The sequence below is a fragment of the Caloenas nicobarica genome, chromosome 6 (genome assembly GCF_036013445.1).
Source record: "Caloenas nicobarica isolate bCalNic1 chromosome 6, bCalNic1.hap1, whole genome shotgun sequence".
Taxonomy (NCBI): Eukaryota; Metazoa; Chordata; class Aves; order Columbiformes; family Columbidae; genus Caloenas; species Caloenas nicobarica.
The window spans coordinates 30,317,333-30,333,566 of NC_088250.1; the positions used below are offsets into that span (position 1 = coordinate 30,317,333).

The window sequence follows — 16,234 nt, forward strand, 5'->3', positions numbered from 1 at the left end:
ACTTTTTGTTTTTGTTATCAACTCTTGCCTGTTCTTGGCAGCTTTATTGCAGAACCCTGTTAGATGTTTCTCCCCTCCTCCTCTTCTCTCATCCCTCTCCCTCATTCCCTTCCCCTCTCCCACCCCAAACAAGGTCAAAGAACAAGAAACTCACTTATACAAAAATCTGACTATTCCATCTTATTCTGCCATGTTTTATCCCACCTACTACCTCCTCACTCCTTAACCCAAAAGAAAGACTATATGTAAAATAGCAAAAAGAAAAAATCAAATGGAAGGTTGCTGTTATTGCAGAAAAAAAGGGAAAGCAATTTCTACTCAAAATTCCTCAAAAAACCAAGAATTCTCAGCATCTATTTGTGTTCCACGATTTTTTACAGAAATAAAGACACCTTCCATTTTCAGATCTCCAGGTTTCTAATAGAACTCTCTTCAAGCATCCTGCTTCCTATTTCCAAAAAGAAATCTCAATGCCATATGAAGTCAATTAAAGGAAATTTGAGGGCTGAGGCGGATGTAGGATGACCAGATGTCCCTATTTTTCAAACCATGCTGTTTTCCTATGTCCTAAGATTGAATAATCTATTTTTCATCCCCTTCTTAGAAGCTGTTCCTGCCTCTTGCCATCAGAGCAGCATCCCACTGGCATGTTTTCCATTTGCTGCTGACATAAAAAGCCTCCAGCCTTGGGAAGGCTGCGCTCAGCCCACGGTGGCAGCCCAAGGGCAGGAATGACTGCACGCCTTTGGGGCAGCACAGCCCACAACTGGAAGGAGAGATGCCAATTAAAACATGAGTATTGCTGAATTTTTGGTGCCAAGACCAGTGCTGATCTCCAGGGAGGAGTCAAGAGACAGCTGTCCTTAATGGAATGAACATTTATAGAGAAGATAAAGTAGATAAAAACTGTATTGACCCAATATTTACAAAAATATTGGCTGGCCCCACCCTGGTTAAGTAGTGCTTAACCTTTTGCTTCGTCTTTCCTTGAGTCATGACATGATGTAGTCTGAGGGTGGTGCGGTAACACAGACATAAACACCATGTCTACGTCTGGGCACCCAACCAGAGGACATTTCGCTTCCATACTGCCCAAGCACCAGCTTCGGGGTTTTCTGGAAAGGCAGCACTTGGACATGGGCTGAGCTGCCTGCGTTTGTTCAAGTGCTGTCCCCGGCAGGCAGGACTCCTGAGTGCCGCTCACTGCCAGACGACGATCTGTTGCTTTCACCCAGCCAGTGTGCTGCAGACATCTCACAGACTGGCAGAACAAGGCAAACAAGACTTGCTTGGAGCAAGGTTAGGCCCTGTCTTTACAAGCTTTGCTCTGAAGGAAATTTGTTTGCTTTTGGCAATGCAACTGCGGAATCCAAACTCAGAAAAACGATAAACTTACTGGACTTTTTTAGCTTATTGCTGTTCAGCTGGCTAACAGCTACCTCTGCCGTACCTTCTTCACTGTACAGCTGAGGGAAACTGAGGCACGGAGTAGGAAAGGTTAATGTGTACATTAATTTGGAGCATTCACCTTCCAAGAGACCTGACTGAAGGCCCTTCTCTGAGAGCCTTTGGGCTCCTTCATTTCTCACTGACTTCAAGCTGGACCTCACATACCTCAGTTTGGCTGGGATACAACAACATGGTCACAGAAACACAAGGAAGGAGCTAAGCTGTGGATGGCACAACTCTTGTCCCCTTCTTAAAAAGCACAAAGATTCTGAGATACCTTGAGCAATTTGCGACCTCAATCCTGGCCCCTTCACAGCTGCGACCTCCGCAGCGAGGACGAGGGCTGTCACATGAACGTGACCTACACATACAGGAGCCTGTGCTGTCCCCATCCGAATGCTCACAAGGTTGCCATGGGGACCAAGGCCCCAATCTTCCATTTGTTGTCAAGTTTTTCACCTAATTTTAAAAGAAACAAAGGTCATTAATAGTAAGTTTACATTTCTGGAGACAGCCCCACAATAGAAATTGCAAACAAAGCTGCTGGGGGGATTAGGATGCAGCTTAGATGGGAGCTGTCTGTGCTTGCGAGCAGGATTCAAAACAGAGGGTTGTTTTCAGACAATGCCGCATCAATATTTACCCTCCAAATTCCACCCTGCATACCTAACGTGTGCGCACAGGCACCCAAGCCGACCCAGCCAGCACCACACCAGGCGCATGCATCCATCTGCCCTGCCACAAAACCACCGCGCGCCCCCGTCCCACACTGCGCAGCTTCAGCCTTCCAAGCCACCCTGCAGACAGTGCTGATTGTCCCTACTCCATTATGCTCTTGCCTCAGCGGTGCTTGGGACTGTTCCTGAAGGATATTTTCTGAGTTAGTGTTCGCATAACCATAGTGACCAGCTGGGACTGGGGTCTCGCAGGCTTTGGTCCTATCAAACACACAGTAAGAACTGGCTCCCTTTCTAAACAGAGCTGTAGCCTAAATGGCTAAGCTGGGTGAAGGATAGAAAGCGAAGGAGATGGTGGTGACTTGAATTAATGCCAAGGATCACACAGTGGGCTAAAGAGCAAGAATTCATCTCAAGGCAATTTATAGACCAGAGCACACTGCTATCTGTTTCCTCTGCCCTTCACTTCATGCCTGTACTGCCCTGAACAGGCTGGGGCTTGAGCTTCCAGTGCGCAGTAATGAGGAAGTAAAAATATGGCAGCTCTGGCAGAGCAAAAGCATAAAAAATGGAACTATTTCAGCCCAGGACTGGCGAAGACCTTCCAGAAGACAGGGTGTCAGATCTTGCTCTCCTGTCCCTTGTTTTAACCAGCGCTGCTAGCTGAGCGCCAAGCCGAGGGCTGGGGCAGCGAGCTGCCCGGTCAAGGCTGCCCAGAGGAGGTGGGTGCTGGCTGCTCCCGCCGGGAGCGCTCCCAGGGCCCGCTGCCTCCTCGTGCCCGCTCCATCGCTGGCACCAGCCCTGACGGCGAAATCCAGCAGCTCCAGGACCATGTCTGGGAGGCTGCCCTGGACAACCCTGCCCTGGCATCCCCTCTGCTCCTGACTTCAGAAACACAAGGCAGAAGGACACCCAAACTGGCCCTGCCCAGGTGCAGCTGTTTCCTCGCTGCAGTGCAGCACCACGATGCACTCTCCTCTGGCAGCAACCTCTGTCCTCCCCACCCCATGTCCCAAAGCACAGGGTCTCGCAGGTGTGGCAGCACTGATGGCAGCTGCCTGCAAGTGGCTCATCCCCACTGGTGTCACCCATGGGGTGCTGGGATGCTCAGTGGCTTTGGGAATACCCCTGGCAAAGGCAATCCTGGATTTGGCCTTGGTGTCACACACAAGCAGGGGTGAAGAAAGGAAGAAGCTGCGGCCCTGGCAAACAGCCCTGGCCCCAAATCTGAGCCAGCTACTGCTGACAAACCCCACTGTGCCATGCTTCACTGAGCCCTGTGCTCAGCAGGATCAGTCCCCTGGGCTGTCCCCGGGGGAAATCCTTTCTCCTGCTCTACAAATGAGGAAACCGAGGCACAGAGAGGCTGCGAGCCTGCTCAGGAGCCACACAAGGAGCCAACCACAGCCACAGCAGTGGTGCTGAAACACGCTGCTCCGCGCGTACTCTCCAAGTCTGGCACTGCGTTAAACACTCACGGTGCACCTCTGGTGGGCTGTCATCTTCCCCTCTCACCCATCTACAGCAGCATCAGAAATATGCAGCAGTGGCATGGAAGTAATTTAGATCTGTTACTGTGCTTGTCAGGCTGTAGTTGGAGGGTTTCAAGCATCTGTTGCAAACCTTTGTTTGCATTAGATCATCATGTAGTCATAAAAATTTGCTCTGGGTTGCAGGTTACAAGGCAAGATGCCCAGAGAACACTGAGTTTTGCTGTTGAATTTGTTGTTTTAAACATGCATGTAGTGAAAAATCAATATAGTTGGGTTGCTAAAAGTCAGAGGGAGAAAAAACAAAAGAACTACTTTGAGATATTTAATACTAGATTTTTATCTCCTTTTTCCTCCTGCCTTACAAAAATCATAATCCAAGTATTGGATCATTTCTATTCATTTTCGAGCCAGAAAGCCTTGCTGATTCCAGCAGGGAGTTCTGTTCAGAAATCAATGGTATGATATGGCCCATGGCTTCAAAAAAAAAAGCTGACAAATAATTATTGGCTCATAAGTAATACTGGGAAGCAACCCAAAAATTAAACAAATAAGCAACCATAACCAAAATGTTGAGATTTATAAACATGTCACGTTGTGAGTGTGGGAAGTTTTTATGCTTAAGAAATTACACATGGATTATTGTTCCATCTTTAAATTCATAAATATATCCTCAAAAGAGCAAACTTGGGAAGAGGGATAAAAACCCATATGCACTGATCTTTTCCAGGAATATCTTTATAAGGCGAATCCTTTGTAGCCAACATAGTGCCCATGAGACAGAGAGGACATCTTTAAAAACATCTGTGATCAAATGCCCTTCTGTCACCTGACAATATTACCAATTTCAGAGTTGTTATATTTTGTAAACTGCCATTCTCCCACCAAAGGCGTCACCTTTTCATTTCTTCCCTGTACCATCTAAAGGCTCAAATGCAGGATCTAATAATTCAAGATTGATCATTCCTAGCTCCCTCTACCAAGATATTTCAATGCTTATCCTGATATTACAGATAAGGCTAGAAGCATTCCTTGTTCTTTCGATTCAACTGTGCTTCCTCTTTAGGATTTAGATGTCAACTGCTTATAACTTTGCCAAGTTTCAATTATTTCAGCTGGAAGTTTTCATGTTGGCTGTCTGATAGAAGCTGAAAATTCTTGCAAAGTTTCAGTCAAAATATTTTGCACATTTCTAAAATAAAATCTAGGGAAAAAGAATGTCCATAAGTAGCAACCTTTTCCTTGAAACAAGCTAGTGTTCAGAGCAAGGAACTGAACTTTATGTCACTGTAACGCCTTTTGCAATTCCCATGAAAAGCGACTCAGATCTGCCAATTTTTCAGAGACTCATACATTTTGATCTTGGCACCTGAAGTCCTCCCTATGTACTGGACATGCTCCAGTGTGGGCCAGAGCAGGATTATCCCAGACACTGCAGTTCTGAGTGGCTGAGTCCACGAGAATGGAGAACTGGGTACAAGCCTGCTAGACACTCCAAAAAAAGGAGTGGGGAGATCGACACTGATTAGCAAGAAAATGGAGTATCATGGAGCAGATGCCAGATGACTGAGAAAGGGGTTTGCTGGGCACACAGGGTAGAACTGGGATGAAAACCTGTGAGGAACAGCATCATTTGGCTCAGGATAAGGAGGACTGTACTCTTCATCTGGAATACTCAGTCCCTGACTTGCCAACCATCAACAGTGACCCATCAGCTTGGTTAATTTTTGTTTGTTAGCCAAATCTAAAGCTCCTTTCCTGCTGGTGGCTCATGTTTGCACCAGTTAGATACTATAAAGTAGGATGTGGCTTTTTTTAGTTTTCCTAAAGCCAAAAAGCCATCTCACTCCCTTCTCCCAAGATGGAGAAGAAAGAGCACGCAGTCATGTATTCAGGACTCCCTGATATGACACATTCACACACGGGAAAGAAGAGCAGCATGTGCGATTTGTCTCCTATCATTTCTTAATATTAAAATTTCTTAAAATTAAAATTAACATTGCAAGCTTAGCAACAAACCTTTAGGAGGTTCTGGATGTGTTACCTGCTGATGACATAAATTAGCCATTGCCCAAGGTGCTCTGTTAACACTGTGTGGTTAACCCTCTAAGGTCCCTTAATCTCAAAGCTGGAGAGTGGGAATCTGTGGCACAATGCAATGCTGTACAAAGATATTCAGACCAGCTCTGCACAAGCATGTTTGCACAAGAGCAGCAGTCAAGTTGTGTTAGTGTTGTGGTTGACTCACACAAATGCCTGGCCCCTGTAGGATATAATTCAATAATATGCCAGTTCTGGCTTCAAAAGTTGGTGCACGCCAGCGTCTCAGCTGTGCCAGACATCTGTTTGTGGGCTAGGCTGCAGGAGAACTCACTGACATGATCTGGGTTAGGAAAGGTTTATTTGGGAGGGGTGCTTTTAATCTACACCCTGTCACACTGGAGTGTGATCTCACATACAGCTGTACCAGCACAGCTGAGCGCCTGGTGCTCAGCCCAGGAAAGAGGGGTGAGAAAAGCCAGGATTTCTTAAGACAGTAACTCATCCAACTTAACTCCCAGGCAGGCCTTTTTCAACAGCGAAATTTGACACGGAGTCACTGCATTCCCCTACCTTTCCAATGGTCATTTGCACACACTGGCCTAGACTCTTGCTCTGTTGACCACGACCCTTCTCCTGCATTTAACACAAGGAAATACTTGGATATGCTCAAATGAGCCATCCCACTCCCTGCCAGAGGTGAATTCATTCCAGCGAGAAGCAAAGGAGAAAGAAAAGAAAGCACTTGCGTGTGGATTTTAAACAACTTGGCAGCACGTCAGTTGAAGAGCGCAAGGCTGATGTATGCTTCGGAATGAGAGCACCTAAACAGAAAATAATCTAGAATGGAAATGTTAAAACAAATGTAAAACTAGCATCCTAGGAACAGCCAAAGCTAAACATTCTGCGCTGGATTTTTATGACCTTGAAACTATGATCTGGAGTAGCCTGTTCCCTAGTGTGCACCACAGCAGACATGTTCAAACTAGAGGATTAACACCTCACACACCTATCAACAGACACAGGCATTAAGCAGGACGAGATAACAGCATGGGCAATCACGAAGCACTGCATCCCAGTTCAACACAGGAGGGTTATAAACACACAAGCCTCTGAATCCAGCAGTGAAAAACTTAAGCCTGCCAAGCTGAGGATGGATTGAAGTAATGACTAATATTTCCCAGGAAAATATCTGAGAAGTAAGGAAGATAAGGAGCATAAACATCCCAGCACCTCCAGACAGAAATAGCATAATGAAGATATAACACATCCAGTCCTCTCTCTCTCTATTTACTGGACTAAGCAGTATTAACATGCTAATTGACATTAGATAATAACAATGGACATTAATGAGAATTTCTCCTCCCCTCACACACTCTCATTTATTTAATAAGATTGGTTTTCCTCTCCAACCACCTCACAGGTGCAGCTCAAGCAGCAGGAACTGAATGTGGCCAGACGGCTTCTGGGGATCACAGCCAGGAACTGGGTATTGTCGTCAGAGGAAGGTGAGTGGGTGACTGCAAGGGAGCTGGAAAGCCAACTCAAACTGATTCAAGCAGAGGCACCTTTTTTTAAACTGCTGTATCTGTTGGAGACCAGGGCAAGGAAAGACCATCTCCTTGAAATATTACATAGATTTGGTCTTTGCTCGGCTGAAGTGAGGTTAGAACCCAATACTCTCTTTCTCTTCATCCCTCTCTTGGTTGCACTCATCCCTTCCCTTGTGCTCTCTAGCACATGCTTTATCTTTTTGTTCCCTCTGCATCCATCCATGCATGCCCTGTTCCTCTGCTGCTGCCTAGAAGCCTCTTCCTGCCAGTGCAACACTTCACCAGCATTGTTTACTGGGCCCAGCTCAGGGATCCAAGAGGAAAATGAGCTGGATACTGCCTGAGGATGCTGTACATCAGCTATTCCCACTTCCCCAGCTGCAGGGAAGCCAAGGAAATTGTGCAGACAGTGAAGCAGCCCTGAGAAAGCTCCATTTTCATCTGCCGCTTACAAGGTCCTCGGCAATTACCCAACAGCATGATCCAATCTTTACTCAAGGCATGGGTGGGCTTGAGGAGGACTGAATGCTTGCTTTGGGATCTCTCTTTCAGAGCAAACAAATACATTTGGGTCTCTGTGCTCTAAACAAGAGGCTGTGCACAGATATTAGTGGCAGCGTGTGACCCTGGGCTCTCCATGTGCTTCTGACAGCCAGTCCTTGAGCTGCCACACACTCACTTTCTCTCTTCCTTCTATACATACGCGCACACTCACACACCAGTATATATAAAATATTTCCACTCCTTCCACTTACTGGGCACTCAGTGATATTTTGAGTCCACAGGCTCATGTTGGAGCTGTCCTCAATGGTGGTGCATCGCTTCTGCTTGCTATCCCAGCCGCAATAGGGATCTCTGGCTCCTAGACATTCCCTGCATGTGCAAAGAGAAAAGATTAAAGCTGTTGAAGACCGCCTAGCTCTAAAGACACATATTCAAGTATAGTGCTTGTATATGACAGCTGTCAAGCGCATCGAGGCTCAGCAGAAGAAACAATTTCTTCTAAGCAGAGGTTTACCTGCTTGGAAGGGGAGAACAGCTGAACAGAAGGGTGATAGGACACAAAGCAAATATCACTCAGAGAAGCTGTAGATTAAAAATCAGTTCACTCCTCTCCAAGGCCTAGGGAAAGAAAATTACTTTACAAATTTTAGTCAAAGAACACTTGTCATTGAGATATCTTTGTGCCCCCATGTAATCACTCAGCAGGCCAAATCTCACACAAAGCAACCTCTGTGAGTATGTTTTCTGACACTGTGTCCATCCAAAGGGGTTAGACAAGCAGAATTAGCCAATGGACCAGTAATAAAGGCTTTCTATTAGTCTTGGCCTGTGCTGGAACAATGGTTTCATTTATAATCCCAACATCAAGATGTCAGTTTGGAAAAGTCACAGCAGAACATTATTTCTAAGCTTTTGGCTGCTTTGAACACTGCTGTATTCATTTTCCTCCTGAATCCATATTTACAGGCTAAGTATGTGTTCCCAACATGTGAGCTCCTAAAGAAAAATAACTAGGGTTACTGCTGCCACTAAACAGAAGGTCAGTCACAGAATTAGTCTGTACCGAAAAAACTCAGCTGCATTGGTTGTTCCTGTGAGTTGCTTTCAAATTGTTAATTTTCATTATGAAAACGTAACAGTACAAGTCACATAATGCATGTATTAGTGAAAGACAAAGAAGAGAGGACTAAACCTAAAAAGATTCACAACATGATTTTTTATTCCAATGATCCAATCTCTTGTATCACACAGAAGGCTGATAGGATCTTCCCAGAAGTCCCAAATGATTTGAAAACTGCCAATTAGACAGCAGCAAGGGACCAAGGGGAAAAAATCAGTTCAAGCAGCTAAATAGGAGAGTAATAAAATTTATTCTAAGGGTAGGTATCGGTATGGTAAATGAAATATATATATTAAAAAAAAAATCAAATGCAATGAGATATGAATGGTTCCCTCCCAGAAATTGTATTAGCCCGTAATCAGCCACAAATGAAAAACCAAGTCCCTTAAGCACAGCTGAAAACACTCTATCAGTCTGTACTGACACCATAGCAATTTGCCCCAAAGCAAAGCCCAGATTGTTTTGCTGTCTGGTACTCAGTGCTTTAGATACATATATATATACACACACACACGTGTACATATTTATATTTTAATTATGAGTTTCCAGTTTGGTCCTACATGGCAGCTCCTACAATTCCTCTATTAAAGATTTCACACACTAGAGTTTTAAGGACCGTAACTTTAACTGTCATGCTTAGGGAAGTAGTTTCAATGACTGCCTCTACTGCATTTTTCCTTCAGCTGCTTCAGCACATCCAAGGCAAAGATGATTTTGTCCCAGCCCCAGGCAACAGAACATCAAATATTTGCCTAGAAAAGACTTAGGATCCTCAGTACAAGGACACAGAAGGGACACGTGCTGCTTTGCTCATTATTCTGGCTAAGGACCCCCCTCCTGCTGCTTTGGCAACACACATCCCCCTCACCCATGAAGTGGGGCTGTTTCCACCCCCAGAGCTGCCCTGGCAACCCAGCAGCCCAGCAGCCCTGCAGCAAGGGCAGCACCCATTAATTTTGGAGCAGGCACGGGGGAGTCTGCCCACTCTCTCGGTAACTTGGCCATCAGGAGGAAACTGGGTGGTAGAGAGAAGAATGAGAGAAGCAACTGGGGGGGGGAAGAAAAAAGGCAAAAACCCCCTGCTTTTATTTAGAGAGCCTTTTGGTCAGGCGTCCAGACCCTGCCACCACATACCAACTATTGTTTCCAACTGCATGAAGCCATTTCACCAGGCACCCAGCAAGCTGAGAGGGGTCATTGTAATTCATAACAGGGAAGGCTGTTGTGAGCATCACCCCATTATGATACACATTTTCTCTGAATTTAATTTATAGGAAAACACATGCTGCATAAATTCAGGAAATAATCTCCATATGTTCTGTGCCACAGCCTTCAGCTGCTCTGCGGGCTGCAATCCATCCCGGTGAGGCACTGACCGCTTTGCTGGCACTATCGTCATGTCTGTCATGTAGCTCGTGTGCTGCTCTGGGCTGGGAGCAGCAAGTGACAGATCCCCAATGCTGCACTCCATGAATCACAGCCTGCAGTCCCCTGCTACCACCACTGACCCCCAGCTGATGGGCCATCGGTAACCAAGCTGCGGAGCCGCCAGGAGGCCACAGTGATGGTCACGAGCAAAAGCCAGTGCAGTGCTTGGTGGTGGTGAGCTACGGCCATCCCATGTCCGCACTCTCTGTCCTGGGTGTGATGAATTCCTGCCCATCCCGGGCTCTGTTGAGTTGTCAAAACGCGCACTCTGTAATTTAACAGCCATCACAGCCCGGGACTTCTCCCTGCCTGACTGCAGGCACTCCAAACCACTTGAAATCTAAAACCAAAATAGCCATCCTGTCTGCTTCCCTTCAGGATTCAGAGCCCACTCATCTGCCTCGATTCTGGTGAGAAACCTATTATATCGACTGACAGCAACACACTTAAGGGTGAGGAGGAATGTATTTACTTACACACAATTTGCTCTTTTTTTTTTCCTTTTGTAAGCAGGAAAAGCATTACAATGTGCATTACTGCAAGAGAACAACATTTCTGGCAAATACTTCAAGGGAACACTTCCAAATCTACCCTAATTTATATCCTTACAATATCTTTAGAATATATATCCCTATTTATGTCATTAAAAGGTAAAACCACAACAGCAGATCACACCAAAAGACAAATAACTGTATGCATACATGCACGCACAGATCAAAATGCTTCAGAAATACGCTGTTGTTCTTGGTAGATCAGGCACCACGGTGTGGAAAATGTAAATATATTGCAGCATCTCCCTGTGCTCAGAACACCAAATAAATTGAAATGTTTATGTGTAAATACCATTTTGTATTACGATACCTCCGAAAAGTCTCACAGAGGCTGGGGGACCTGAAGTCTCACAGGGCAGTATGTAAACACTGTGAAATAAGATACAAAGGAGTTTACATGCTATAATGAAATTCTGATGTTTCAAAGGCAATGGGACTTCTGCCACTGTCTCAGTGAGGCCAGATTTCATACCATAGATACAGGGAACACCAGACTCGGGTCTCCTCAGTGGCAGGCTGGGAATGCCTCAAGGAACTAACAATGCGCTATCGTCTGCCATCACAATTCACACAGGTAGAGGGAACCCATTATCACAGAAGACTATCCAAGCATGGCAGGTTACCACTGGCTATATTAATGCTAATGGTTCAGTTAATGAAATCCCACAAAGTGGGATGTTTGTGGAAGTAAGATGGTGATGATACCACACAGTTTGTGCCCCCAGTTCCCCTCTGGGCATCCAGTAACCACATTCAGTGAGGACTTTGGAGAATATCTCTTGACAGTTTTCTAAGAGGTTGGATTTATTATGACAGGGCATTACCATCAATAGCAACTCACTTCAATTCATTGCCTCACAATAAATGTCTTATCTGAGGCATAAAGGCATACACTGAAAATGCTCAATTGAAAAACAATTCCATTTGTATCTCCTATTCAAGGTATTTTTTCCTCCAGTTCCTTATTCTCACTTACTAAGGACATTTGCATGAAAATAAGATCTTACTCATAAGAGCTCACCTGCTGCCTGCTGTTTGGGAGCTGTGAGCCTCCCTCGTGTTGGCTCTTGCAATCATTTCTACAGCAGTGATCTGGGATAATATAAAGGATTAAGATGCTGCAAGTCGGGCACTATCCACAGCCCACTGAAGTCAACAGAAAATCTTACCTATGACTCCAGAAAGTTTTTATGGGGTCTTGGAAGCTTGGCGGTGCTGAGCCTTCACTAATAGCATGTGCTGTAAAAAGGCTTCTGCTTCCAAGATGCTGGTCCTGCCCAAGATCTCCTTTTTTGTAATAGCCTGAATGACATCTTCTTTCATAATCTTAATTAAAGTTTCAATGTCTACAGTTCAAAAGTTTCTCATTCCCGCTTTAATTTGCTCTGGGTCTAGATAACTTCATCTTTTGGTCATTTTTCCCTGAGAGTTAAAAAGCTTCAGACTGTGTAATAAATGCATCATCAAATCAACAGAACCAGATCAAAGAGATTAGGCTTTGACAGACCAAAGGAAAGAAGGAATTACTAGATTTTCTTCCTGCTCTTACTGCCAGACAGAATATACACAAACATGCCATTTTTGTACCAAAAGCCACAAAACTATCATCCAGAGCATTCACACTGAAGGACTCTGCTCCTCTCATTGGCCAGGATATGCTTGTTCTCCTAACTTTAATTGCTTCTCTTTACATCTACCACTTTCTCATTTTGGTGTCTAAAAGCAAACAGGAATGGAATGATAAGACATTACTCTTTGCAGAGGCAGGGCAGTTAACCCAAAGACTGAGACGCTCCTTCCCAAAATGCATTTCCTCACCAAACCCGGCCATCGCGCCAAAAGAGGGTTCTGTGTTTTTGCTGATGAGTTTAGAACCCGCAGTGAACATCATGTTCGCCAGGTAGAAACAACAACTGCCATAAGCACCCAGCCCTTTAAACCCCGATGGGCACCACCAGCGCATTCCCCAGCTGTGCCATCAGCTGGAGCGGTGCAAACATTTATAAGCCTGATCCTGCAAGGCACTGAGCAACCTACGCTCATCTGTGCCCAGCATCTCAGGAGCACAGGCAGCACAAGGGTTCATCTTGCTCCTTTGGGAGAATAAGATCTTAGAATTTCCCACTGGTTTGTTGCAATCTTCGAGCAGTCACCTCCAAGGGAACAGCCCTTTGCAAGCAATAAGGGGGTTTTAGCTGTGTCTGTTATTTGCAAGCGTGAGGCTGTGTTTGGCAGACAGATATTTCCTGACTAGGTTAGCTTACTGTCCCATTGCTATCAACCTATGGAGGGGACGAACTAAACAAATAATCATATTAGCTTCCAGCCAACCAAATCATAATTACTGACAACCTCAATAGCCTGTGCAAGGAAGAGCAGGCTTCTGCCTTCCCTAAAGCCAGATGGCATGAAAAGAGAAGAATAAGAATCAAAAGGATGTTCATGGCTTAAGAAAATAAGATTAGAAAGAGGAAAAAAAGCACCAGACCTTCAAACAATACCTCTACTTTTGATACCTTTAAAAATTCAAACTGCAAAGATGAGCCAGTGATCTGTACAAATCCATTATCTTTCCCCACTGAGAAGAGAAGCCAAGCAGAACTGAGCTGCTTTAGTCAGACACTGGTCAAGTAGAAGCTTCATTTCTCAGCTGGTGAATACAACATGTTCTGTGCCAGATGCTACTGCCCTTTGCTCAAGACCAGTAGCCATGTACTTCATAAGCAATTAATGGGGCTATTTGTGGAGCAGGGCACTGCTCGGGAGGAGCACACTGCAGCTCACAGGTGCCACCACTGGCAGGGCTGCAGTTGATGTTAATCTGGACAGACAAGGTTTGATATTTTGGCACTTGGCATTGGACGCAGAGGCGGAGAAGCTGAAGTGTGCGTGTGCTGAGTGCGTGTGTAATTTATCATCCACACATGCTTAGCATCAGTGGTTGCTGCTCTGCACATGACTTGTTTTGAATGCATAAATTAAAGTTATGGTGTAAAACGACCTCTAAAACTGAAGTCCATCTATGAGCCAAACACATGTAACTTATTTGAAAGCAACAGTGCACAGACAGAGGATTTTCAGAGGAAGTTTCAGCTCATTTTCTTTTCCACATCAGGGACCTTGGCTTGCTGGTTTCCACCTCCCGCCTTACCGTTTTCAATATCACTGTAATCGATTGTGGTTTATAGATTATGGCCTTGCACAATCTACACAACAAACTATTCCATTTCTTACTTTCTGACATCCCATTCCATCATCTTTTAGCAACAGTCACTTCTTTATTGGATAGGTGTTTATTTTTATTTTAAGGCCATGAAATAAAACAACATTGCATTTATTCAAATATGAAGATTAATGCCATCCCGAGAAAAATTCTGATTAAATCTGGATTTATGTTTACATCAGTAAAGCAGGTTATTAAAAAAAATGAGTAAATGTTCCTCCACAAATACTATTAGAAACTCTTGTCACTGTGCCAAACAAAACTGACCTCTAATAAAAACAGAAGTACAGAGGGCCTCTGCCTACCAGTGACGGGATCAGTCTTCCACAAGAAAACTCGGATACTACTGAAGTCCTAATGAAAGCAATAGCCAGAAGGAATTCCTGAATGCAGGGCATCTTTGTCTGGATTGCAAAGCACAACCATTTCCTAGCCTCCAAAGGCTTTTGAGCCTTAAGAAAACATGCCCCCCCAGGGCTGCCATATGGAAAGAGGCAGAGGGGACCAGATATCCCTTTGGAAAGGCAGCTTGGGCAAATCAGTGCACTCCAGTGTTCTTCCCTGTCTCTGCCCTGTGTCAGTCAGTGTCTGGAGGCAGCTGTCACATTAAGATGTGTTCTGCTCCTGCATTTCTGCTCTATGGTTGCAGATCTGAGACTTCTGTAGGAACATGGCAAATTCCTGTAGTCTGGTGGCGTAGGTGGGTACGGCAAAAAGGGTGGTATAGGCAAGAGCAAATCAACGGCGAGAGACGCAGACAGGTGCTTTATGTAGCCTTTGGAAGATGCTGATGATTAAAAAAACACAAATTATGCTAAAAGGGGAACTTAGGAGGGGAAAGAAAACTGCAAAGGCAGAAGACTTAGCAAGAAATGTGAGTGATGATAAAGAAACCTGAAAAAAGGCTACAGTTGTCACCCAGGCTGCACAAAGTAATTCATATTCAAGAAGTTCCTCTGTGAAAGCTGGATTTTGTTAAGCTCTGAATAATTATTTTCTGCTCAACAAGATGTAGATTCAACTAGACAGAGCCTTTGTAGATTAATGTATGCTGGAAAAAGCAAATAAATATTAGACCACCTACCACACCCTGAGGATCTAAGACACCTCTTGCCCAATGCTTCATTATTTTAACATTGCATAAAGGGCAAAATGGTCCTGCCAACATATTCTCCATTGCTTTTTCCCATGTAATAATAAAAATGCTATCAAACGATATCTATTCACTTCATAACAAGAGACAACATCACTTAAGTAAACGGATATTCTTGAAATTCAGCCCTAACCCTTTGTAGACTGAAGCATTCCCATAGATCTACAGTACTTAGATATTTTGACAGGCAAAAGATATCAGATAGTACAATATTATGTTTTTCTACAACCCATACATATTTTATGTACTGATATGTACTTAAATTTTAAACTTAAACCAACAATAACAAATTTGCTCTGGCTCCAGATACTTCCTCCTCCCCAAACAGGTAAAACAGCTCATCTCCTAATAAAAAGTTAATGATGCATCTGTAGCAGTATATTAATTCAGTATTAACATGGGACACATCCGTGTTTTACGCTGCAAATACTGACTGGATGCTTGAGACATGAAGCAAACCAGCCATGGCAGCAGTAAGGCTGCAGACTCTTTGCATCAGGAGCTACGTTGCTGAACGCGACCATTGCATAGAATACAAATCTTATGACATAATAGTAGCAAATTACAAGAGTTGACAGATGCAACGGATATCTGCCCTGGGGCTTGCTGGTAGCTTTAGTTATTAATCTTGTTTGTATAACAATAGCATCAATGTCATCCTAACATTACATATTCCAAGAAAACTACCTGCTTTCCTGTCAGTCGCCACTGTGTTGAAACTAATTTCCCATAGCCCACCTAGCAGGCATCAGATGGTAATGACTTTTAGACATCATTGATCTGAGCTGGCCTAAAGCCAGCCTGCTAGAAGTAAAAAGATCCACACGCTAAACCATTCTTGATATTGAGAGCCAGGTCATGTTGGCAGTACACTTCAAAAATAAGGAGCAAACAAAAGCCCTCAGCACGTTCAGCCTCCTGCTTTTTCCTCCTTTCCAGCAAATCCAAAGTCCCTTGAAACAAATTGGCAACCTAGTAGTGATGGTAAGTAGACAAAAGCCAGTGAGCCCTGAAATTAGCTGATTTTGTTTGGCTTTTTCTGCAGT

The 16,234-nt window shown here is 44.5% G+C and overlaps 1 protein-coding gene across 1 annotated transcript in view; it reads right to left on the minus strand.

The window, feature by feature from the left end:
- The window catches only part of SEMA5B (semaphorin 5B), a 134,206-nt gene that overhangs the window by 31,231 nt on the left and 86,741 nt on the right, over positions 1 to 16,234 (minus strand). The window contains exons 11-12 of the mRNA XM_065637691.1: positions 7,965 to 8,082; positions 1,727 to 1,908 (exon numbers count right to left, since the gene is read on the minus strand). Coding sequence (XP_065493763.1) covers positions 1,727 to 1,908; positions 7,965 to 8,082 — 300 coding nt within the window. The remainder of the gene's footprint in view (positions 1 to 1,726; positions 1,909 to 7,964; positions 8,083 to 16,234) is intronic.